The sequence below is a fragment of the Ceratosolen solmsi genome, unplaced genomic scaffold (genome assembly GCF_000503995.2).
Source record: "Ceratosolen solmsi marchali unplaced genomic scaffold, CerSol_1.0 scaffold2, whole genome shotgun sequence".
In the NCBI taxonomy this organism is placed as follows: domain Eukaryota; kingdom Metazoa; phylum Arthropoda; class Insecta; order Hymenoptera; family Agaonidae; genus Ceratosolen; species Ceratosolen solmsi.
Window position 1 is genome coordinate 6549903 of NW_011948422.1, and position 8712 is coordinate 6558614.

An 8712-nucleotide genomic window follows, 5' to 3' on the forward strand; every position below is an offset into this window, starting at 1 on the left:
TTCCTTTGCCCATTCTATACATTCTTTACACAATTGTACCTGATAATAGAGTACAACATTAAATTAAATTAAATTATTAAAATATAAAACATTAATTGAAAAATATTCATAGGATTGAGGTTAGTTATAATGGTAACGCTATTTATAACGAATTACGATACTATCGATATTTTCCAAAGAAAATGTAATCGAGATTATTTATAAGTAGCTTTCTAATATTTATTCTAAAATATTTTTTATTAAAATAACTGTCCGATAGAAATTTAATTTATAAATTAAGATTAAATCACTTTCAAATTAAAAGCTCTAAAAACAATGGATAAGATGTTATTGACATTATTATTATTCAATTTGATAGACAAAGCAATTCTAATACATATGCCTTCAGTAAATTATTAGATCTATAAACTAATATACATTCAAAATAATAACAAAACTGACCTCGATACCAATGCCAGCTTCAAGGTCTAGAAAGAAATCAACTAGTGATCTGACAAGTTTTGCAGCTTTAGCCTTGCTTATGAGACTCAAAAACGGTCTCGTCGCCTTTATGAGCTCGGCCAACTCTTTGGCCTTGCCTTCCTTCTTATAAAGCTCACCAAGTTGGAGTATACCCTGTTCCTTTACACGAATACTATCTTCGTCATCCTCCGCAACGCCGATATTTGGATCCGAGACGATTTCATTGAGAAGATTTATCCCTTCGCTGCGATTCGTTATTGATACTGCCTGTGCTCGTTCGAACAGCATTGCGCCGGCCATTTCACCCTGAAATTTGCCCAGTCACTCTACTAAATGCTTGAGCAATTAAGTGTCTTTGCACGATAGGTCTACAAAAATTCCTATTCAAATTTAATAATCCACTTATCTTATCCGTTTAAATTGTAATATTATGCATATGCGATCGTCGAACGTGAAAATTAGCAATTTAAAAAGACTTAATGATATTCTAACCTCTAAATACGACTCTTAATCACAAATGTTAAAGATCCAATTTGTTCAATGCTGATAATTGCTCTAGTATTTTGCAATTTTATCGTAATTGTTTTATTAAAAATAATTGCCTTTGACAAAATCGCAATGCTTATGGAATTAAAAAAATCTATTATGTTACGCGAAACTATCTCGACGATTTTCATCTATCCTTATTGCTCCCGTAAATTACAAATAATGAAACAAGCGGTACGTACCTTGAATTCCTTATTTGATATTTTCTCTGCCCGTCTCGCTTTCTCTCTCTCTCTCTCTCTCTCTCTCTCTCTCTCTCTCTCTCTTTGCATCTAACGATGTTTGTTCTCAATATATTTGTAGTTCCTTATTGGGATCAATGAAAATTTTAGAATTTTTTCTTTCTTATCTATCTATATATATATATATATATATCTTAAAAAGTGTTAGAGACATTAAATGGAAAGAAATTGTGAGGTTAGAGTTAGATGTTTTATAAATCTAATATCGACGAATACGTAGAGTGTCTATGTATAATACCTACACACCTGTCGATATCCTACACGAATCCCGTTTTTTCAATCTCTTCTAAATTTTTACTGTAAAGTAAAACTTATGTCGTGAGCTCATACCAGCGAATGTATCGTATTCACAGACCAGCAGCCTGATGTAGTGAATTTATAAAATATATCGAATACTTGAAAAGTGAGAAGTAACAATTCGACTTTAACACTATAATTGATTCGAGAAAAATTGCGAAAATTCAGATATTAATAGTACTCATGAAGCGTATAACGAGTCGCGATTAATTCAGGGATACCAACATTTTTCCATCCTTGCCCATTAATATGTTGCCTTTTCCTTTGGCTAAGTTTTTATTTAAAGTTTTATTCAATGTGTACGAAATGTCGGTTATCATTTATATTACGTAAGAAATTTTGTAATTTAGAAATAGCAGGCAACAAAAACTTAATAAATTTTGAATTTTATCCCAAATTTTTAAGTATCTCGTTCGAGATATATCGAAATGATAGCGAGAAGATCGTGATCTTAAATTCAAACTGATGGGGAACATTTAAAAATAAAAAGGCTCCCGATTAAAGGAAGAAAAAGGCAGACGTTTTATTTCGCGCGTATGCACACACCACTCAACGTATATGCGGATGTCCACATGATTTCTATAAACACGCGCGCGCACGCACATATATATTTAAATTCAAATATCGCCAGAGTATATACCTATCGTACCATAAATAAAATAATTTTGATCAATTTATGAATGAATGAAAAATTGTAATAATAATAATTATTATTTAACAATTAAAATAAACAAGAATTTTATGAACAAAAATATTGTTAATACCTAATGAATCTAACAATGCATAAGTATACATTATGAAATTTTGATTTAAGCATGGCAAGATTATGTATTTTAAACTGAATAAGAAGTAAAATTTTTGTATTGTTTTAAATTATTCGATAAATTATTTAAATTTTAAATACATTAAGAAATTATCTAAATGATCTTTTTATTAAATTAAACAATATTAATAATTCTGTTATATAATTAATTAATAATTTAGTTTTATCGTTTAAGGAGTTTAGTATTGAAAAAGAATTTATTGTTAAAAAGTGAAATGCCATAAGGTTTTCTTTTCCTAATAAATTTTTATTATTAATTCTGTTTGATTTCAATTTTTAACATTTCTCTGAACATTTATGTATTACGAATATCGATATGCGATTATCGTAATACGCATGTATTACGTTAGATTATTTTAATAGGATCTATTGTAAATCATTGAAATTTACATAAAAGTTAAAAATGTGTATGTCATATGCCTATTTAAGTAAATAATTCCAACTATTTCCAAGCGTATTATCCCAATTTATTATAATATTAACATATTTAGAATAAAAAAAAAAAACTAACAAGTACTTTTACATAGATTTATACCTTATGAAGGTAATTGCATTTTTCACTAAATCGAAATATCAATAAATATTAAAATTTGAATAAAAAGATGATTAAAATTTAGAAAGGAATTGTATATTTTGTCAATTTTCTGTTCACTTAATACATAATAAATGTACATTAAATGCAAATTGAAAAAATGGATTCTCTTAGTTTTTGGTCTTAAACTCATTGAATTTTAATGATAATAATAATTTTTTAATTTAAACTTGCTTATATTCTGATATTTTGATAGCACTAGTATTAAAAATAACAATTTTAACGATACTAAGTTGTTATTTTTTGCTTTATGGAATAGAAATTAAATTAAATTGTATTTCACATAGATTTGTACACTGAACCGTGTTAACGATAATCATTTTTATTCAATAGAAATAATATTTTAAAACTTTAAAAAGTTTTCTTAAAATTCTTTTTCTAGAAAAAACGTATATTGTATATCATTGAAAAATCATTAAAATTAGAATTAAAGTATAATGTTATCGATAATTTACGATATTAATTTGAGTTCAACAAGAGCCTTTAGAAAAGTCTATTGATTCGATCTTTTTGATAAAAAATTACCAATATTTTCTTTGCTAGAAAAGAAAGAAGGTAAAGGTATGAGAATTTAAACGATATAAATTATAAATAGCACTTTGCTTTGATTTATACATTTATATAATAATAATAACAATAACAATAACAATAACAATAACAATAATAATAACAATAACAACAACAATAACAATAACAACAACAACAACAACAACAATAATAATAATAATAATAATATGCAAAAGGAATAATCGATGTGTTAATTTTCATTTAAAAATTTAATTAATTTAACGGATATTCAATTAAAATAGATTTATTTTAAAAATGTCATTATTATCTACTTAATTTATAAAATAATAGCTTACATATACAATCGCAAGACGAATATTACATAAATTTGATCAATATGAAGTATAGATTGAATTGATTATTATTTTATTTTAAAATTTCAAAATATTATATTTGATTAATAGCAGAATTTTTTAATGTAAATGTTTGGCGCTATTGTGCAAATTTCACATAGAGACTAATGGGTAATGGGTAATGGAGACTGACTAATTTGACAAAACTATTCATTTGCATTTTGTTTTAAAATGCATTTTATTTATTTATTTATGTATTTATTTTGTTTTGATATCAATTTGTTTGAAATCAGAAAGAAAAATGAGGAAGAAGAAATAAAAACTGAAAAATATCAAATCCAATGATACTCATTATAACGTTTAAAATATTAATGAAGTTTATTTAATGTATAATTAATAATTACATACATTGAAATACATTTTATAATATGTGTAATTTCTTTTTGGCTATGGTAAGTTATTATTGCGTTTAATTCATTAATGGCTATATGGCATTAACAATACAGACATCTAACGAAATTATTAAATCGAGCAGTTAAATATTGACAGCATCAGTTTTGCCACTCGATTTTCTCGTTCGTACCTCTTTCCCCGAGCTATAACACGATATCTCTCACAACGACTATGGAAAATTGTATTTGACGTAATGGTAAACTCGGCAATGCACTCGAGCCCGCGCGTTATGCGTTATATAGTGGTAGTGGTAGTAGTGTGGTAGCAGTAGTAGTAGTGTAGTAGCAGTAGCAGTAGCAGTAGCAGTAGCAATTGAAGTAGTAGTAGTGGTAGTAGTAGTAGTAGTAGTAGTAGTAGTAGTAGTAGTAGTAGTAGTAGTAGTTGGGCTCGTAGGGGGATAGATCGACGTCACTGATGCAACATGCCAATTTCGTGCTGCTCGTCCGTCCGTAGCTCGATTCCACGTTAAAGAGCTTCGGGATTGGCCGTAAGCGAACAATCGACCAATCCACGTCTATGATCTACTAGACTAGAGTCGAAAGATACACGGCATTAAGCGCGCTCGTGTTTATGAAAACGCTGTCACGGAAAGTTGTCGCGAGGGGTACTTTCGAGTCGACGTAACATTAAGTTTTCCACGTTGTATTTCTTTAGCCGCGCATAGATATTGTATGCACACATGTGTTGTGTACTGGACGCGATGTTACTCGTTCGCGAGATATTGTATTACTCGTGTGTGGCTTTTTCCACGTACGTACGTGTGTAAAACGAGCCCAGGCAAGTACACTTTCTCGCTTCCCTTTCTCCGCTCGTCACTCGCTCTCTCTCTCTCTCCCACTCACATCTGACTCGCTCACTCATCTGCTACACGTCGAACGAGAGCTTAGTAGAGAGCAGTGGTGAGTGACTAGTGGCTCGGATAAAGAGAGAGAGAGAGAGAGAGAGAGAGAGAGAAGGAGAGGGAGATCTTAAGTTGTGGCGAGAGGAAAGGCCTCGAGGAGGCCAGGCGTACGTCGCCGAAAATTTTGAAGAAATGGTGGCGGCGGCGGCGGCGGTGGCGGCGGCGGTGGCGGCGACAGAAGAGGAGCAGCAGAGGCTCGAGAGTATGTGCCCCGACTTCATTGGGTCGACAGTGGGCGCGTGAGGTGGAGGCGACGTCGCAGCGAGGGGATCCAGCGGCCGACGTCAGCTCCCTGGCGCTCCAGGAGGGATTTCGGGATCGCGGGCGCGCGCGCGCGTTCCCATGGCTGCACGACGGCTTTGACGCGAAGATTGTGTGGCCAGCTAAGGGCGAGTGGAAGGACCAACGCTGGGATAAAGGGTCCCACTCGTTCTCGTTCCCAAGGTAAATAGATTCCGCTGCTGTTGAGCTTTAACGTGGGTTCGACGCACCTTAACCTAATTTCCTCGATCGCGATGGGGGAGCGAGAGGGGCCGGGGGCGTCACGATTAAATAGACCCTCGAGGCCTTTTTTATTTCCCGTCGATTTTTGTCATCCTGTTTGCCTGCTGCGTTTATATTGCACGTCTCGAGAGAAAGAGAAGGAGAGAGAGAGAGAGACAGAGAGACAGAGAGACAGAGAGAGTGAGAGCACGAGAGGCAGATGGACTTATCGAGGGAGGGAGAGAATGAGATCGTGAGAGAGAAAGACCGAGTGGGGAGCATGGACGACCGCGGGAGAGGGAAGGAGAAAGAGAAAGAGAGAGAGAGAGAGAGAGAGAGAGAGAGAGAGAGAGAGTGGCAAGTGCACGACGCGATATAAAGAACAGCGACTCCTCTCGTTTTTTTGTCGCAATTCGCCGTTTCATCGCTCGTGACGGAGCCCATATACATAAATGTTTATGAGTTGTGAGTCACTGTTCGTAGTTCTACGTGAGTTGTCGCACTCGGTTGAGAGAGAATGTCAATACAGGTTGATGCATGTCCGGGTTTTACCTTGAAAATCCAGCGCAATGTGTAATGTGCCTTTCGTTTTAAAGTTGTTGTCACCTTACCGTTTTTGAGATTTTAGTAAGGAATCAGAATGCCAGCGCCGCCTCCGCCTCCCCCAGCACCCTCGTTCAACTTGGGTGGAGGTTCGGCGGATCAGGGCAGAGGTGCGCTATTACAATCAATCAGAGCTGGAAAATCCTTGAAGAAAACCGTGACAGTGGATAAAAGTGCTCCTGCGATCAGCGGTGAGTTTCTACAAACTGTCTCCATGTTGTAAATTTTATCCACGGTCTAGCCATTGTTGACAAATCATTCGTTATTATTGTTTCTATTAGGAAAAGTACACGGCGAATCGTCAAACGTGAAAGCATCCAATATAAATACAAAGAGCCCCGTTTCTAATTCAAACGTAGGAAATAGTATTAATAATGGCAATCCAATTTGTTTGGGTGGTCTATTTTCTGGTGGCATGCCAAAGTTGAAGTCTACCGGCATGAGAAATAATCTTACGGAGCGAGACAATGGCAATGCGCAGTCTAACATGAGCTCTTATACCTTACCGAGTGTTAAACGTGGCCCACCGCCGATTCCACCCCCTGCTGCGCAGAAACCACTGATATTTTCACCTATTGCCCAAAGTGCAGAACCCATTGTGAACCATAATATAGAAACACCAAGAAGTTCATTTGGGAAGCCAACGCTGGCACCAAAGCCACCATCTTCCACGTCTCTGCAACAGAAGCCTTCGCCACCCCCTAAAAAGCTCAATCTTACCACAGGCAATTCCGTGTCTAGGTAAGTAATATCAAATTTGTATTTCATCTAGCCATTTAAATATATTACAAGCGGTAATGGTAAAAGTGATGGTCTTCCATAGTACCCTTGTAATATACTTTTAAAATTAGTAATCACGAGCATGGAAATAATTTGCTTTGAAATATTTGTAGAGTGCAAAGCTGTATATTTAAATTGATAGTACAATTGTGTTAAATAAAAGATTATGTTATTCATAATCATTTATGTACACGTAATTGTAAATTATAAAAGTAATTGGTATAAAATGTACAATTTTTCATACTGATTTAATATTAAGGTTAAGTTTATTCGAATTGTTAAAAAGATGTAATACTATGATTTTCAAACTATTCACTGAAAATCTAATTATTATAATCTTTTCTCATTATTTTTAATTAGCTGTAACTTGAAATATCTTAAAAGCTACTAGTATAAATAATTATCAAAACTGCGAAAGCTTGACCTTATAATAATTACAATTTTTGTATGTAATTGTGGCAGTGCTTTGCACGATGTGTAAAAATAATTATAACATAATTGATAAAAGAATATAAATAAATTATCATTGTAGAGTATAATGCCTTTTTAATGAAGAAATTGTATCAAAATAAGATATTACAATGTTTTGACAGTTGCTTACAGAATAAATGCTTATTGGAAAAAAAAGTTACTTGTTCCATTATTCTTTTGTAAGATATATCAATATAAATGATTAATTCTTAAAGAAATTCAACTTTAAATGTTTATTTGAATGTATTATTTTTGTATATTATTAATTAAGAATCTGTGTTTAGTGTGTTTATAAGCACAACATAATTATAAAATAATAAAAAAGCATACAAGTCTTAAAATAAATGGAAAAATTTAACATTCATATTTCATTCCAATAAAAATAAGAATTAATAAATGTACTAAATGTACTATAATCCATGATTAAATTATAATGTAACGCATTAATAAAATAAATATAAAATAAAGAATAGAAATTAAGGAATTTTATTTTACATAAGGTATAAAAGTTTTATTTTATTAATACTTGTCGGCAGTAAAATTCTGTTTATTTATGATATTGAATTATATTGTAAGCTAATTTTGACAATCAATAATAAATAGTAATAATAATAATAATAATAATAAGAATACATACTTTTTGTAAAATTCAATGACAGAAAAATCGGAATATTTTAAAACATAATTTTCATTACAAAGAATTCTAACTTTACTAAATTATTTAGTAAATAATTTTTTAATATAAATTCTATAAACAGTTGAATATCATTGTATTCAAATGGCCATAAATAAATATATTGTTGCAAGTAAATTTTAATCAACTTCAATAAAATGTATTGCCACGAAGTTCGCTCGTGAATAAACAAATTCATAATCAAATTTATCAATCGATCGACTGTAAAAAACACATTTGTTTCTAAATACGCTAAAATGCGCTGTCAATATGCGTTTGCACCTGTCATGAAAATTCTTAGGTATCCAAAATACTTTTCTTCGCGAAGAAGCCGAGCTTTCCTTTCAGCGTAATAAAATCTCACCGATCTCACTTGACGATGATTAAGACCACAGTGACGACGACGATGAGGTGGACAATTCAGTCAAAAGACAATTTGTCCGCTTGTTCCAGGGCGCAGAGTATGCGATTAGCCCGATCGCCAGCGGTTCTAACACCGACACCGCCTTCTCTCCACCAGTCCCAG

The 8712-nt window shown here is 32.9% G+C and overlaps 2 protein-coding genes across 3 annotated transcripts in view; one reads left to right on the top strand and one right to left on the bottom strand.

The window, feature by feature from the left end:
- The window catches only part of Rpn6 (regulatory particle non-ATPase 6), a 2632-nt gene extending 1407 nt beyond the window's left edge, over positions 1–1225 (bottom strand). Inside the window, exons 1-3 of one of the 2 annotated variants that reach the window (XM_011499255.1) lie at positions 1191–1225; positions 442–768; positions 1–39 (exon numbers count right to left, since the gene is read on the bottom strand). The exon at positions 1–39 is cut by the window's left edge and continues 362 nt beyond it. In XM_011499255.1, the coding sequence (XP_011497557.1) occupies positions 1–39; positions 442–762 (360 nt within the window). In that variant the 5' untranslated portion in view covers positions 763–768; positions 1191–1225. Of the gene's footprint in view, positions 40–441; positions 769–954; positions 1136–1190 lie in introns of those variants that run through there. The other variant, XM_011499256.1, reaches the window with a different exon arrangement.
- A 4106-nt stretch (positions 1226–5331) lies between these two features.
- Positions 5332–8712, top strand: part of LOC105362055 (verprolin) — an 8770-nt gene continuing 5389 nt past the window's right edge. The window contains exons 1-4 of the mRNA XM_011499380.1: positions 5332–5620; positions 6288–6453; positions 6544–7003; positions 8640–8705. Coding sequence (XP_011497682.1) covers positions 6300–6453; positions 6544–7003; positions 8640–8705 — 680 coding nt within the window. The 5' untranslated portion in view covers positions 5332–5620; positions 6288–6299. The remainder of the gene's footprint in view (positions 5621–6287; positions 6454–6543; positions 7004–8639; positions 8706–8712) is intronic.